General features: G+C 40.8%; 2 protein-coding genes across 6 annotated transcripts in view; one reads left to right on the forward strand and one right to left on the reverse strand.

Annotated features, from left to right (window-relative positions):
• Positions 1-2,754, reverse strand: part of hdac8 (histone deacetylase 8) — a 47,067-nt gene extending 44,313 nt beyond the window's left edge. The window contains exons 1-2 of the mRNA XM_080051598.1: positions 2,553-2,754; positions 2,395-2,447 (exon numbers count right to left, since the gene is read on the reverse strand). Coding sequence (XP_079907724.1) covers positions 2,395-2,447; positions 2,553-2,669 — 170 coding nt within the window. The 5' untranslated portion in view covers positions 2,670-2,754. The remainder of the gene's footprint in view (positions 1-2,394; positions 2,448-2,552) is intronic.
• Positions 2,755-3,507: 753 nt separating this feature from the next.
• Positions 3,508-17,500, forward strand: part of phka1a (phosphorylase kinase, alpha 1a (muscle)) — a 38,719-nt gene continuing 24,726 nt past the window's right edge. For all 5 annotated transcript variants that reach the window (XR_013845493.1, XM_080052130.1, XM_080052131.1 and 2 more), the window contains exons 1-9: positions 3,508-3,768; positions 7,871-8,029; positions 9,231-9,278; positions 10,009-10,177; positions 10,770-10,852; positions 11,453-11,533; positions 13,717-13,815; positions 14,297-14,443; positions 15,234-15,287. Coding sequence is in view for 4 of the 5 variants with exons in the window: in XM_080052130.1 (XP_079908256.1) it covers positions 3,691-3,768; positions 7,871-8,029; positions 9,231-9,278; positions 10,009-10,177; positions 10,770-10,852; positions 11,453-11,533; positions 13,717-13,815; positions 14,297-14,443; positions 15,234-15,287 (918 nt within the window). In the remaining variant the exon portion in view is untranslated. The remainder of the gene's footprint in view (positions 3,769-7,870; positions 8,030-9,230; positions 9,279-10,008; positions 10,178-10,769; positions 10,853-11,452; positions 11,534-13,716; positions 13,816-14,296; positions 14,444-15,233; positions 15,288-17,500) is intronic.

Raw genomic sequence — 17,500 nt, forward strand, 5'->3', positions numbered from 1 at the left:
TTACTGAGCTGTCTAATTAGATAGATAGATAGATAGATAGATAGATAGATAGATACAGTATATCACATAAGTGAGTACACCCCTCACATTTCTTCAAATATTTCATTATATCTTTTCATGGGACAACACTGAATAAATGACACTTTGATACAATATAAAGTAGTCAGTGTACAGCTTATATAACAGTGTAAATTTACTGTCCCGTCAAAATAACTCGACACACAGACATTAATGTCTAAACTGTCGGTTACAAAAGTGAGTACACCCCTGAGTTAAAATGTCCAAATTGGGCCCAAAGTGTCAATATTTTGGGTGGCCACCATTATTTTCCAGCACTGCCTTAACCCTCTTGGGCATGGAGTTCACCAGAGCTTCACAGGTTGCCACCGGAACTCTCTTCCCCTCATTCATGACGACATCACGGAGCTGGTGGATATTGGAGACCTTGCGCTCCTCCATCTCCTGTTTTAAGAAGCCCCAAAGATGCTCAATAGGGTTTAGGTCTGGGGACATGCTTGGCCAGGCCATAACCTTTACCCTCAGCTTCTTTAGCAAGGCAGTGGTCATCTTGGAGGTGTGTTTGGGGTTGTTATCATGTTGCAGTACTGCCCTGCGGCCCAGTTTATGAAGGGAGGGGATCATGTTCTGCTTCAGTATGGCACAGTACATGTTAACATTTAATGAACTGTAGATCCCCAGTGCTGGCAGCACTCATGCAGCCCCATACCATGACACTCCAACTACCATGCTTGACTATAGGCAAGATACACTTGTCTTTGTACTCCTCACCTGGTTGCCACCACACATACTTGACACCATCTGAACCAAATAAGTTTATCTTGGTCTCATCAGACCACAGGACATGGTTGCAGTGATCCATGTCCGTAGTGTGCTTGTCTTCAGCAAACTTTTTGTGGGGTTTCTTGTGCATCATCTTTAGAATAGGCTTCCTTCTGGGACAACAGCCATGCAGACTAGTATGATGCAGAGTGTGGCGTATGGTCTGAGTACTGACAGGCTGACCCCCCACCCCTTCAAGCCCTGCAGAAATGCTGGCAGCACTCATACGTCTATTTTCCAAAACCAACCTCTTGGTGTGACGCTGAAAACGTGCACTCAACCGTCTTAAACTGGGCCGCAGGGCAGTATGGCAACATGATAACGACCCCAAACACACCTCCAAGATGACCAGTGGCTTGCTAAAGAAGCTGAGGGTAAAGGTGATGGACAGCCCAGCATGTCTCCAGCCATAAACCCTATTGAGCATCTTTGGGGCTTCTTAAAACGGGAGATGGAGGAGCGCAAGGTCTCTAATATCGACCAGCTCCGTGATGTCGTCATGAATGGGTGGAAGAGGATTCCAGTGGGAACCTGTGAAGCTCTGGTGAACTCCATGCCCAAGAGGGTTTAGGTAGTGCTGGAAAATAATGGTGGCCACACAAAATATTGACACTTTGGGCCCAATTTGGAAAAATTTTCTTAGAGGTGTACTCACTTTTGTTGCCTTCAGTTTAGACATTAATGGCTGTGTGTCGAGTTATTTTGAGGCGACAGTAAATTTACACTGTTATATAAGCTGTACACTGACTACTTTACATTATATCAAAGTGTCATTTCTTCAGTGTTGTCCCATGGAAAGATATAATGAAATATTTGAAGAAATGTGAGGGGTGTACTCACTTATGTGAGATACTGTAGATAGATAGATAGATAGATAGATAGATAGATAGATAGATAGATAGATAGACTTTATTCCATACTGGGATGTAGAGAATGGATAGAAGAAAAACATATTTGACTTTTCTTCTAGAGTGTTGTGGGAGGAGGGGGGGGGGGGTAACATTTACATGTTTTACCACTTTAAAAAGCTGCTACGAGGAACTTTTAAATATTTCTGAAACAGTCTAATTTCCCCTCTGATGATCATAAATAACATGTAACAGCAAACAAGACCATCAGTGCAAAAAAATTCTAATCTATCTAGTTTTTCTTAATGCCTTTGTCATGGGTATACACTCACCAAAAAACTTAAAGTTCCTCGGAGCAGCCTTAAATAGCTGTCCTTGTATTGTTTGTGTTTTAGCCTTAAAAATGTGCTAAATTATGATATTTGCGTTGCTTTTATGTAATACTCAAATAAATACATTTCTGTTAATCAAAATGATACACCGTCTGTGATATACATTCTTACTGCTCCAGGTGAAGGGGACAATCTATATCTCTAATCATTTTAAATTAGTTTAAAGGGGGGGGGGGGGCTCGTGGCGCAGTGGGTAAGCCGTTGAACTGCCTCTGTACAGTATGGCAGGCTGTTTATTCACGCTAAACAATAGTATGTTCATAACAAGGGTTAGAAAAGTAACATTAGCTTTCAAACAACACTCACTCACTTACCTCATGTTTTCAAGGAGTCCGTAAGCTTCTATGAGCGAGTGGACCATACTTGCCTGGAAGAAAATTATACAAACAAAATCAGAGCTAGCGAGTTAGAACAATAACGCCTAGTATTAAAAAGCTACTCATTCAGTTGTCAGTCCCTCTCACTCACTCACCCGGTTTGGGACTTTGGATAAAGAGTCGCAGGTCTCGATGTAGCCCGGGCTGTAAACATAGGCGACCCTCCGTTTACTGCTGCAGCTGTCCTCATCGCTGTCTCCCTGGCAACTCATTTACAATGAATGAAATAGGAAAAAATACGACAGAGAATTAAGATGAAAAGTAAAAAATACAACAACAGTGGGGAAAAGCAGAAAAAGCGGCTAGTCCTCCTTCGAGCCTGGTGTTACACCGTCAACATTCCCCGGAAAAGTCGTTTAAACTCTAAACTACACGAATTTACCTAAAATACGACACTAGAAAAATCTTAAACAAAATATAAGCGATATGAACTATTTATCTGGGTTGAGATAAGTATATTTTGACGTTTTTAGCTACACCTAAAACGGATAACTGATTTTTAACGGTCACAAACGTCCAATCTAACGTTCCTGCCTGTGAGCGGACGCCTTTTGAAAATGGACCGAACGAGCAGCGAAAGGCATTCTGGGATTGCTTGTAGTCTTTTCCGCACTTCCTTCACAGTTTCAAATGAGTTTTTAGCGGTTTTTAGGCCAAATGTTAAGATTCATTCCTGAACAAATTGATCAAGCTGCATTAAGAAACACACACTTACTAAGCCAAAGTTCCCCATTCTTCAAAAATACTGAAAAATCCCTTTATGGCTAGTTTTCAATGCAGAACTGTTTCCTGTAAGGGGGTAGGCTATATTGTTTTTTTTATATATATTGTACTTTTACGATCTGATCCACCTGACTTGAAGACTGCAGCACCAATAGCCTGGCTGTGACATGACCATAGATAGTAAATAAAAGCCTACGACATGACACTGTAAAACATTTATTTATTCACGCTTTTACTTTGAAGGCAGCATCTCCTCACCGGTATAGTTTCTGATTCCGCTTTCTGCATTTCACCGCAGCTTCGGGTTTCAATTTGACAACACTTTGCAGTTGCTCCGTCGGCTGCATCTTTTTCTGGTCGCCCCGTAAGCTGTCAGTCACGTTTTAAGGCTGTTTAACAATGTATTTGGCTTTCGAGGATTTTGCGACGTTTGTTTTGTAGGCTAGTTATTATTTGAAAAGTTGACTCGACCCGAACTAAAGTAAAGAGACCACTGACCTGGCTGTCAACATGAGAAGCCGGAGCAACTCAGGCGTTAAACTTGACAACTATGCCCGCATGGTGCAGCAAACTATCCTTAGGCACCAAGTAAGTGTGCGTGTGTGTGTGTGCGTGTGTGTGTGTGTGTGTGTGTGTGTGTCTCTGTCTGTCTGTGTGTCTGTCTGTGTCTGTGTGTGTGTGTGTTAAATAAATAACAGTTTTGCAGCGGAAATAGTTGCTATTGTTGTTGTTACCTGATTTGGTAATGTTGCTCAAATGTTTTCATGCATGTAGTCAGAGACGGTGTAGAGTGGCGTGTGAAGCAATTATATTTTGCGCAAGGTATTAGCTCTTTGAAAACACACTGACAAGCATGCGAGTACACACACACACACACGCACGCACGCACGCACGCACGCACGCACGCACGCACACACACACACACACACACACACACACACACACACACACACACTATATTACACAGTCATTGCGTCTCATGTTTGAGGCTTATACATTGTTTTGTATTTGCACACTACTGAAGCCCCTCACTAAAATTCATCATGTAAAAATCATAACGTGTGTGTGTGTGTGTGTGCGTGCGTGTGCGTGTGTGTGTGTGTGTTGAACAGCCTTCACTGGGCTTCAATGTCACAATATTTAGGGAACTTGGCATTTAAAGGTGCTTCGAGTAATTTTTAAATATTTCTGAAACAGTCTCATTTTTCTTCTGATGATCATACATTACATATAACAGCAAACGAGACCATCAGTGCAAAGAATTCTATTTTTATAGTTTTCCTTAATGCCTTTGTCATGGGTATACATACACTCACTCAGGAACAACAGCTGGCGTAGTAAAAACACTACTGCTTTTGTCCAAAGGGGGCGCAAGAATGAACACAATCTGAAAGTTCCTCAGAGCACCTTTTTAATGTTAGTAGGCTATTATACAAATCGAGGGTTTTCTATGCTTTACTGATGGTAAATTCCTCAGGGCCAGAGGCACAGAAAGAAACTATGATAATCACATGGTTGACCTTAATCCCTAATCCTGTAATAATCTGGAGCGAACTGTCAATCTGTAATCCTAAAAACAGAAACCTCAAATATCCCCTTCAGGAAGTGTTGTCCTCACAAGGTCTAGAATTTGTATTGGTGGTCATGGAAACAGACACACAAGAATAGACAGACAGACAGACAGGCAGGCAGACAGACAGACACACAGACAGACAGACAGACAGACTGACAGAAACGCACAGAAACACACACAGACAGACACACACACACACACACACACACACACACACACACACACACACACACACACACACACCCTAACATATCTAATTCTCTTCCTCCTTCTCCTCTGCTCAGTAGTTTCCTTTAAAAACACAAACAACAGGATTTTGCTTGGAAAGGAAGGCAGCAGAAACAATGTGTCAAAAATAGAAAACCCAAAGAAGTAATGAATGCTTACTAAGGTTGGAGACTGGGAGACAGACATACTCCATAAAGAAATAGAGAAATGGCAGAGGACAAAACAATAGGGCTTCTTGTGTATATGTTGTTTTGAATTTATCATTGTTGTAATGTCTATAAGGACTCGGAGAGAAATGAAGGAGATTAAGAGATGGTGTTTGGGCTGCTGTGGTGAAGTGTGTAGGGCGGTCGTCCACTGGGTTACAGGGTCGGTGGTTCGATCCCCCGTCTCCCCGCCACATGTCTGTGAGGGCAGAATTATTTGTAGTAATGTATTTCTTCTACAATGACTCTCTTGTAATCTTGCTCTAGTCTTTATGTGTTAAGAAGTCAAGAGATTCTTAGCTAACTGTAGTGTATGTGGAATGTTTATTGGGGGCAATGTAACTGGCGTTCCTGTCATTTGAAGACATCTAGTGAGTGACTACAATGAGACCACCTGTTTATTGTGTTGTCCTGTAACCCTAAGGTCAATGTTTGTACACACCCCCCTCTCCTGAAGAGGCTTAAAGGGTCTCTGAAAATACTGTTCAGGAGGCAGCCTCTTCTGAATCAACTCTACTCTGTGACTCTGTTGGTTTGTCCTATTGTATTATGTAATTCAATTCTTAAATTCTCTGTGAGTTTAGTCTTCTATTACAGATATGTCGGAAATATAGAATTTCCTCGACAGTGAAGTGTGTAGGGCGGTCGGTCGGTCGTCCACTGGGTTACAGGGTCGGTGGTTCGATCCCCCGTCTCCCCGCCACATGTCCAAGCGTCCCTGGGCAAAGAGACACTGAACCCTAAACTGCTCCTGATAGTTAGCTTGCACCCTGCGTGGTAGCTGCTTCTGCTGCTATCGGTGTGTGAATGTGTGTGTGATTGGGGTGAATGTGTACAAAACAATGTAAAGCGCTTTGAGTCTGTGAAAAAAAACAGGGAAAAGCGCTATATAAGTGGAGTCCATTCACCATTTGAGAGGGGATATGCAGAAAGAAAAATGTCACTGTGTCCTTGTGTTCATTTGACAAATAAAGCAACGTAACTTAACTTTAAAACATGGGAAAGACCAGAGATTTTGGGCCTCACTTTCTCAATAATCCAGCCTCTATTTTTTTTAACAATAATTAAATAAAATCTCTATAGAAGTGGATGAACTGGGAGTGAAGTCACTATTTGAATGCGGCCCAAATGGCAACCAGCCAGTGTGCAGTTGCATTCAGCTCACTGCACACTGCACACTGCACACTGCACACTGCACTCATAGCTGTGACAGTCAGCTGCAAGCCAAGAGTTGATGCAATTGATTCAATCCATTCACTGTAATAAATCTATCTTCCTGCACTTTAGGATAATATTATACAATATGTCTGAGCATTTCTGTCTATTCCATTATTAAAAATATCTCAATGTGGGGGGGGGGGGGGGCTTTCCGGTGGCGTAGTGGATAGAGTGCGTACCATATGGGCTCTGGCCTTCGTTGCAGTGGTCGTGGGTTCAAATCCGACCCGTGGACCTTTACTGCAGGTCACCCCCCCCCCCTCTCTCTGTCTCCCCATTTCAACTCTGTACTGTCTAATGAAGCTTGAAAATGCCAAAAAATAATCTTAAAAAAAAAAATCTCAACTCACTCATCTCCATAGTTACACTCTACTTTCAATGAGGAAGCAAATGGTCCGATATGGTGGATTTTCACACTGGGTTTATTTGATGCAACTGAACCCAGAAGAGGCATTCCTCTCCCTTAGTGACGCAACCACACTTTATGTTGAAATAATTTAGCTTTTATAACATGACAAATTATAACTTAGGTGCAGTGTGTAAAATGACATCATCAAGTAAGTTCTAGAAACTTCTAGAATGCAACACTCCCTGGGTAACCCCAACCCTTTCGAATAATAACAGAAGCTACAGTGGCCTTCAAGGACAAGAACAATTCTAAATGTTAAACAATGCACCTGATGACATTCCAACTATGACACTTCCAAAATGGCGGTGACAAGGACTTGGTCCAAAGTATGGAGAAATATGGACATATATGAGACCCTTTCTAATGAAAAAAATAATAATTCTAAAAAATAAATCAGCTATTATGCACTAAATTAAACGTACTTGTAATATTGTAATTATTTTCTACAAAATCTGCTTGGAAATAAAACCCAAAAATTCTACACACTGCAGGTTAAAACATCAAGGAAAAGGGTTATTTAGCAGTTCTGCAGGCCCATCTACATAGGAGAAAATGTTGCAGTTTGATATTCATTCCAGTTGCTCATCAAACTAAGTCAAACAAAGTCTTACAATGCCTATTCTACATGTGTGTTTGTTTTGGCGTTTTCAACATGGCAACATCCTCTTTACAACAGGAAGCACATGTCACAGAAAGAGAAATGTAGGGTTAGACAGTGAGACCATAAAACACTCTTTCTGCCTTTTCTCAGGCTAGGATGATCCGATTTAATTTTTTTTTGTTGCACATTTGTACTTCATAGGATCTCCGAGTTCAATACACCTTCATATTCCAACCGGTGAAGTAGGTCTTTAATGAAAAAAAATGATTGGAATTTGATAGAAATGTTGTCAGTAGTTTATATTATAAAACCAAAATGTTCATACTACTCAAACACATGCCTATAAATATGAAAAATGAGAGACACTGAATATTTGGACTGGTCTCTTAAATTTTTTCCGGAGCTGTATACAGTACGTTCGGATTGTTTTCTGACCCCTGGGTTTTGTCTTACAGGATCCAGTGACGGGCCTGCTGCCAGTGAGCTCTGGGCAGAACCACTCCTGGGTCAGAGACAATGTCTACAGCGTGATCTCGGTGTGGGCCCTGAGTCTCGCCTACAGGAAGAACGCAGACAGGGACGAGGACAAGGCCAAAGCTTACGAGCTGGAGCAGGTAGGGGACGGCCGAGGCTGTGCTGGAAAAGCCCTGCTAACGTACTACTCATGCTAACGTCCTACTCATGCTAACGTCCTACTCATTCTAAAAGTCCTACTAACGTCCTACTTATACTAACTTCCTACTCATTCTAAAAGCCCTACTAACGTCCTACTCTTACTAACGTCCTACTCATACTAACATTGAGTATGTAGGAGGGAAGACGTTAGTAGGCCAAAGCATACGAGCTGGAGCAGGTAGGCAACGAATGGGAGACCAAAGTAAATACTTAAAGGTGGAGTCAGCGATTCTCGAGAACGCTTGTTGTCAAAACGTGTGCTGCAAAAAACAGTCCAGTGTTAATACCCAGCCTAGGCTCTGTAAACTGGTATGTAAACAAAGGAGGCCCACCATAGCTAGCAACACGGCCATTTAAAGATCCTATGCTGTGTATTAACGCTGGATTTTTTTTTCAGCACACACACACACGCACACCCACACCCACACCCACAGTACAGACTAATAATAGGTAGTCAATATCATGAGGAGATATTCACTGATTTTGACAAAGTGATTTTGATAACGAGCGTTCTCCAGAATCACTGACTGCACCTTTAAGTGGCATTAAAAGGTATTAAATGAAGATTCCTGGGGGTTCCCTGGCTGCAGCTCTGCCTCGTGTCCGTCTCAAGTTTCTCTGATTGGACACCAGCATGTTGAAAGATGTTTGACATTTAACCGTCTCTCTCTCTCCCGTCTTCCCTCCCTCTCTCGCTCTCTCCCTCCCTCTCTCTGCCTGTCTGTCTGTCTGTCTGTCTGTCTGTCTGTCTGTCTGTCTGTCTGTCTGTCTGTCTGTCTGTCTGTCTGTCTGTCTGTCTGTCTGTCTGTGTCTGTGTCTGTGTCTGTCGCTCTCTCTCTCAATTCAAATTCAAAAAGCTTTATTTGCATGACAATTGTTGTAAGCAAACAGTGTTGCCAAAGCATTACAGAATTACAAATATTACAACAGAATGGAATGTCAGAACAATATGTTTATGCAACAAAACAGCATTACAAGCAGATTATAATAAGACATAATAATATCTAATACATAAAATTATGATTTCTCTCTCTGTGTCTCTCTCTCTCTCTCTGTCTCTCTCTCTCTCTCTCTCTCTCTCTCTCTCTCTCTCTCTCTCTGTCTCTGTCTCTGTCTCTGTCTCTCTCTCTCTCTCTCTAGAGTGTGGTGAAGTTAATGCGAGGCGTCCTCCAGTGCATAATGAGGCAGGTATGTTGTGTCAAAGTATTTTTAGGTTTCCAACGCATACACCCTATGGCAGCACAGTTTATCAAAGTTGAAATCCCGATATAACCTATTGCAATATTAAAACGAGGGAAGCTGCAATATTTGTTTTAGGCTCCTGTAAACCCATTTTCACAAAATTATTCTTACAATCTCATTTATGGGGGTGAGTTGCATGATAGTAAAACATATGAGAAGAGTTAAAGGCATATTCATCAATCCAAATAAAATATATTGTTATTTAAAGGGACACTGTGTAACATTTTAAGTAATGTATTAGCTAAAATCAATATCCTCATTCATAATTATGTCCTCATTGGTGTAAAATCACCTCTGCCAATAATCTGAATTATCCTCCTGAGCGGAGAATTACAAAATATTAATATTACATTTTCTACATCGAGAGGGTAAGTCTTATGGCGGAATCCATGTTTTTGGAATGTTATCAGGTGCATTGTTTAGAATTGTTCTTGTCCTTGAAGGCCACTGTAGCTTCTGTTATTATTCGAAAGGGGTCGGGTTACCCAGGGAGCGTTGCATTCTAGAACTTTCTAGATGATGTCATATTACGCAGTGCCCCCTTTAAGTTTGATACTTTTGCAGGCTATGCTCTGGTTCCTATTGCACAGTGTTTTGTACCAATCTGTGCGTTCTATAAAAACAATGGCGGTTGCAGTGGAGACCCTTTTATACACTGTCTTATTTTCCCCAACAGCTGGATAAGGTGGAGTTGTTTAAATACAGCAGAAGTACGTCCGACTCGCTCCACGCTAAGTACAACACAAAGACCTGTGCGTCTATTGTCGGGGACGATGAGTGGGGTCACCTGCAGGTCGACGCCACTTCACTGTTCCTGCTCTACCTCGCGCAGATGACCGCCTCTGGTAACATAGCAACAATGAGACACCTTTGATTTTTTTATTGTAAATAGAAAATTAAAAAGTATTATGATGATGATTATTATTATTATTATTATTATTATTATTATTATTATTATTATTATTATTATTATTATTATTATTATTATTATAGTATTTTGTCCTTTGTTTAATTTAATTTATTTTAATTATGTTTCATGTTAAATATATTTTTTTTAATGTACTATAATTATTATTATTTTCTTTTCATGTTTACACCAAAGAGCCATGTTTTCATTGTATTTCTTTTTATTCATCTTTATACCGTTTATATATTTTATTTAAGATGGTAATTTACTTTGCACTTTTTAAAAATGTATTGTACTTAGCTCCGGCTTGTGAAATGAAATAAGCTAACAATCAGAAATTTATACTTTTACTTTTACTTTTATTAATGTATTTTGATACTAAAATAAAATGTATTAAAAAATTCTCATTATAAAAAGTTTAAAAAATACTTTGAATAAATATTGCATTATGGGTGAAATGTTCTGCCTTCATTCACTAACTATACAAAACCTAAATAATAAATAAACGGTGAATGTCTGTGTGTCACCAGGGCTTCATATCATCTACACGCAGGACGAAGTGGACGTGATTCAGAATCTCATGTTCTACATTGAGGCGGCTTACAAAGTGGCTGTAAGTCTTTTACCATTCAAATACTGAACCATTTTCTTGATGGTTGAGTTTAAGTGTCGACATGCACACATGAGTTGATTGACATGTATAACGTTTTTTTGTTTTTTTAAGTCTTACCCTAACCCTAACTGATTGTGTTAAACCTGCAGTGTGTAGAATTTGGGATTTTTTTCATAGCAGACTTGTTAGAAAATAATTATAATATCCATAAGTACGTTTAATTTAGTGCATAATAGCTGATTTTTTTTTTTTTTAGAATTATTATTTTTTCCCTTTAGAAAGGGTCTCTTATATCTCCATATTTCTCCATTCCATGGACCAAGGCATGGGCGCCGCCATTTTGGAAGCGTCATAGTTGGAATGTCTTTAGCTCTTACAGAAGCACAGAATGGAACAGTTGGCCACACTGTGTCCATCACCAGAACTAAAAGCTGGAATGTTCTTGAAGAATTTCTGTTGCTTCTCTGAACGGGAGCCATTAGAGACCAACTGTTGTGATGATTTCATATTACACACTGCACCTTTAATCGGTTAAAATGTTTTATCAGCTAAATGGTTAAAAATGAAGTCCCTAATTTTAAGGTCTCCTTATTTTTTCAGGATTACGGGATGTGGGAGAGAGGAGACAAAACCAACCAGGGCATCACTGAGATCAACGCCAGCTCTATAGGCATGGCCAAGGTCAATGCACACACACTCACACACATGCACACAGACACACACTCACACACTCTCTCACTCACTCACTCACTCACTCACTCACTCACTCACTCACTCACTCACTCACTCACTCACTCACTCACTCACTCACTCACTCACTCACTCACTCACTCACTCACTCACTCACTCACACACACACACACACACACACACACACACACACACACACACCTTGTTTTGGGAGTGTGATAATGGATGGAGGGCAGTGCTAATTTTGGCTGCATTTTTAGATTTGTTGTCTAGAGGAAAAGGATTTTTTTTTTTTTTAACATTTAATCCTTTATATCCCTCAACGAAAACTTAAAGATTTCAGTTCAAAACATTTCTCTCTTAAAGTAACTCAAATAAGAAATGTATAAAGCACCAACTCTACTACACCACCACTGAGTCAGACCAGCTGCTTCAGGGAAATAAAAATCTCAAAGTGTGTGTGTGTGTGTGTGTGTGTGTGTGTGTGTGTGTGTGTGTGTGTGTGTGTGTGTGTGTGTGTGTGTGTGTGTGTGTGTGTGTGTGTGTGTGTGTGTGTGTGTGTGTGTGTGTGTGTGTGTGTGTGTGTGTGTGTGTGTGTGTGTGTGTGTGTGTGTGTGTGTGTGTGTGTGTGTGTGTGTGTGTGTGTGTGTTGGTGTCGAGTCACGCTGGCGGCCTTTACGCCGACATTTAGACGAACCCAGACTCCTCTAACCAACAGGGATCGGATGAAAGGTTTAGTTTAAGTGCTGGGAGTGTACACAACGATGTCAGTGTAAATAAATACAGGCTAATGCTGCCGCTAGTTAGAATCCCTTATGGTTTAGGCCTCGTTTTTAGCTACAAAACAAATCGTTTTTCTACAGTTCTCTATCATGAAAAAAATATTTTATTCAATTTCATGTTAAAACATTTTTTTCTGGTAATCTTCTTAATTATTTTCCTTTTTTTTTTTTTTTTAGATTATCTTTTGGCATTTTCAAGCTTTATTAGATAGTACAGAGTTGAAATTAGGAGACAGAGAGAGAGAGAGAGAGAGAGAGAGAGAGAGAGAGAGAGGGGATGTCCTGCAGTAAAGGTCCACGGGTCGGATGAATTATTTTCCATTTTTAACAGACACACAGAACTCCACACAACAAAAGGAAAGCAGAAATGTACAAGACAATAGCAAAGAAAGCACAAAAATAGAAGGTCCAAGTAACACGTATGTTATGTGATATATAAAATAAATCCAACATTGATTATTGTAGATATGAAGTTTTCACATATTAGTTATCGCGCTGTCTGTGTGTGTGTGTGTGTGTGTGTGTGTGTGTGTGTGTGTGTGTCTGTGTGTGTGTCCTGTCCTTGGCTGGTATCAAGTTATCCGTGGTCTTCCAAGAATGGCCTCACTCAGAAATAGTACATACATACACACACACACACACCCACACACACACACACACACACACGCATAGTTTAATTTAAGCCCTTGGAAACAGGCACCAGTGCAGGAGGTTCCCTTCATTAATGAGATGGATTTATAATAGACCGTTTGATCGTGACATGCAACTTAATCTAGTTTGATGTGCTACTACTGTGTCAACTTTGTTTTTTGTGTTTTTTACTCATGTATGTAATGTTGTGAATCTGTGTGATCGAAATAAACTGAACTCTGTGCTGAAAACAAAGAAGCTGGTTTTAATACACAGCCTACAGAGGGGGGCAGTGTGTGTACTAGGGTTGCGTTCCAAATCGCATACTCTTTCTTTTTTCTATTCTACATACTACATGTGACGATCTAGTTAGGATGCAGTAGGCATACTATTGGGACATACTTTACTCTTGTATTTCATCATAACATTGCGCCTTGATCTTGCCTCTTGCTTTTATATCCGTCTCATCCCCGTTTGTTTTCATATGGAGGCGATGTGACGTCACTTCACGTGCACACTGGATTGTGGGTCAGAATCGCCCAAATAGGATGCACTTTTCAACACTAACAATCTTGGCCACATGAAGTAGGACATCCGGGTACTTCTAACCATCCTAAATCTGGCCACAAGAATTGGGACATCCTAAATCTTTTTTCTACATACTATATAGTAGAAAGTATGCGATTTGGAATGCAACCTATATGTAAACACCATTGTGTATATATACTACTGAATGACACTATATTGTTGCCATGGTTGCAGGCGGCTCTGGAGGCCTTGGACGACCTGAACCTGTTTGGAGCCAAAGGGGGACCGGGGTCTGTGGTGCACGCGCTGGCTGACGACATACAGCACTGCCAGGTACAGACAGACAGACAGGCAGAGGGAGAGGCAGGCAGACAGACAGACAGACAGAGAGAGAGGCAGACAGACAGAGAGGCAGACAGAGAGAGATGCAGACAGGCAGACAGACAGACACACACACACACACACACACACACACACACACACACACACACACACACACACACACACACACACACACACACACACACACACAGACAGATACACACACCGACTGACCGCTGTTGGCTCGAGCCGATCAGCTGAGCTGACATGGGGATGACACAAAAGTTAAACTAAATATAAATGAATACATATTGTAACCAAACTCAATTAATATGTTGTTTGATTTGCATTAGAACAGTAGCTCACGCCCGCCACCCCGCCCCGTTTTCTGTCCTTTGTCCCACAAACACACACTACAAATGTAATATTGAACAGCAATGTCAACATCATATGAATCAATAAATAACCCTATCATGTCCCTCCCTCTGTCCAGTCCATCCTGACCTCCATGTTGCCGCGGGCGTCCATCTCTAAGGAGGTGGATGCCGGAGTCCTGGCCATCATCTCCTACCCGGCCTTCGCTGTGGAGGACATCTCCATCGTCAACCTGACCAAGGAGGAGATCATCTCCAAACTACAGGTCAGACAGAGAGGCAGACAGACAGACAGACAGACAGACAGACAGACAGACAGACACACAGACAGACAGACAGACAGACAGACAGACAGACAGACAGACAGACAGACAGACAGACAGACAGACAGGCACACAGACAGACAGACAGACAGATATCTCCATCGTCAACCTGACCAAGGAGGAGATCATCTCCAAACTACAGGTCAGCACACAGACAGACAGACAGACAGACACACAGACAGGCACACAGACAGACAGACAGACAGACAGACAGACAGACAGACAGACAGACAGACAGACAGACAGACAGACAGACAGACAGACAGACAGACAGACAGACAGACAGACAGACACACACACACACACACACACACACACTCTCTCACTCTCACCATAGGCACACATACATATGAATTTGTATATTAGAATTTGGCATGATGCTTCTAGAAAAAACAGTTTTTTCCCCTGTTTTTAAAGCCATCTTGCCCTTTTCATAATGCAATAAAAGGACATACTTTTTAAATCTCAAAAAATTCATTAAAATGTTTAAGTGAGTATGAAGACAGCGTAAAGCCATACATGGTGGCGAACATATTTGGATAATTATTGGACTATCTCCCTTCACTCATAATGCATTTTTACATGTGAATACACTGTTTGAGATGTCTGTTTGTGTGTGTTTCTGTGTCTCTGTCTGTCTGTCTGTCTGTCTGTCTCTCTGTCTGTCTGTCTGTCTGTCTGTCTGTCTGTCTCTCTGTCTGTCTCTCTCTCTCTCTCTCTCTCTCTCTCTCAGGGTCGGTACGGCTGCTGCAGGTTCCTCAGAGACGGACACAAAACTCCTTTAGAGGTAAACAACAACAACAACAACAACAACAACAACAACAAACATGTTTAAAACCCTTAGGGCCCGTTATAATATTAGGCACACTCGTACCGCTAAGGTCCGTAAAATGGACATTTCCTTGAGGTAGCTATAAAAAATATTATACATTCATTTTTTTCTACTTTTTTTTTGCCAATTCTTTTCCCCTACATCTGCCCTAACTATTAATATAAAATATACATGAATTTTAAAAGATGTTAACCCTTTAAATGCCAGGTTTTGGTCATGATGTCATCGTATTTTAGATGAAAAAAACTGAAAAACTGAAATATTTTCAATATACTACATGCAAACTAATTTTTTTTGTGTTGAATTATTAGGCCTGTGATGTGTCAATGATGAGCAGCAAAACTGATTTTCAGGCATTATTATTTTTTGTGCAGTGTCAAATACTCACACTCGTACCGCTAAGGTCCGTAAAATGGACATTTCATTGAGGTAGCTATAAAAAATGTTATACAATCTTTTTTTTAACTTTTTTTTGCCAATTCTTTTCCCCTACATCTGCCCTAACTATTAATATAAAATAGTCGTGAATTTTAAAAGATGTTAACCCTTTAATTGCCAGGTTTTGGTCATGATGACATCGTATTTTGGAGGAAAAAACTGAAAATGTTTATTATTTTCAATATACTACATGCAAACTAATTTTTTTTGTATTGAATTATTAGGCCTGGGATATGTCAATGCTGAGCAGCAACACAGATATTTAGGCATTATTATTTTTTGTACAGTGTAATAAACTGACACTCATACCGCTAAGGTACGTAAAATGGACTTTTGAAAAAGGTAGCTATAAAAAATATTATACATCGATATTTTTCCAACTTTTTTAGGCTTGAATTTTAAACCAACATCAGTACTAATCATAAATTGAATTTTTGTGTTAGGAAAAGAACCTCACCTGCAGTCCATGCACATTTTCCACTCTTTTTGTTATTATCCAGAAGTGAACAGTGAACAGTGAACGGGCCAAGAACAGTGTAACAGGGACATCATTGGCTAAATAAAGTTGTGTGTATGAGAGAGACTGTGTGTGTGTGTGTGTGTGTGTGTGTGTGCGTGTGTGTGTGTGTGTGTGTGTGTGTGTGTGTGTGTGTGTGTGTGTGTGTGTGTGTGTGTGTGTGTGTGTGTGTGTGTGTGTGTGTGTGTGTGTGTGTGTGTGTGTGTGTGTGTGTGTGTGTGTGTGTGTGTGTGTGTGTGTATCCCCATGACCTAGACATTATGAGCAAAAGGCTAGTGGTTTTCAAGTGGCACTGTTTTCATTCACTGTGTTCCATGTGTAGTTTTTCATGCAGAGGTTCAAAATCCCTCTAAAGATGACTTTGTATAAATGCACAGCACACACACCTACCTGAGGTCCATACACACAAGCATGTGCAGTGCACTGCTTCAAATAAGTTAAAACATGGGCCATCTTCAATCACATCAAAGGTGCAGCCGTCAGAGACACATAACAAGTCGTTGAGCTGTTTACACAGCTGCCATTGAAACCAGAGTTTATACAAAGCAAACTCTGGAACTAGTTATTTCTTACCTGGCAATATGGAGGGAGCCTTTACACAAGAAGTGCATGAAGCTTTGGAAACAGTGATGGAGTCTGATTCTGATAGCGAGTAATAGGAATCTGACACAGACAATGGTTGCGTTCCGAATCGCATACTTTCTACTATATAGTATGTAGAAAAAAGATTTAGGATGTCCCGATTCTTATGGCCAGATTTAGGATGGTTAGAAGTACCCGGATGTCCTACTTCATGCGGCCAAGATTGTTAGTGTTGAAAAGTGCATCCCATTTGGGCGATTCTGACCCACAATCCAGTGCGCACGTGAAGTGACGTAACATCGACGAAGCCTCCATATGAAAACAAACGGGGATGCGACGGATATAAAAGCAAGAGGCAAGATCAAGGCGCAATGTTATGATGAAATAAGAGAGTAAAGTATGTCCCAATAGTATGCCTACTGCATCCTAACTAGATTCTTTTTATCGTCGGATGTAGTATGTAGAATAGAAAAAAGAAAGAGTATGAGATTCGGAACGCAACCACTGTGTCTGAAACCTCCATTAACGCGTAACAGGTGGGTCCCTGTACCATTCCAGTGGCTGCAGGAGTATATCTCTGTGTATGGGTGTTGGTGGGGCCAACTGAATTCTCCACTACTGAAAGTCAGAG

The sequence above is a fragment of the Ammodytes marinus genome (genome assembly GCF_949987685.1).
Source record: "Ammodytes marinus genome assembly, chromosome: 23".
NCBI lineage: Eukaryota > Metazoa > Chordata > Actinopteri > Uranoscopiformes > Ammodytidae > Ammodytes > Ammodytes marinus.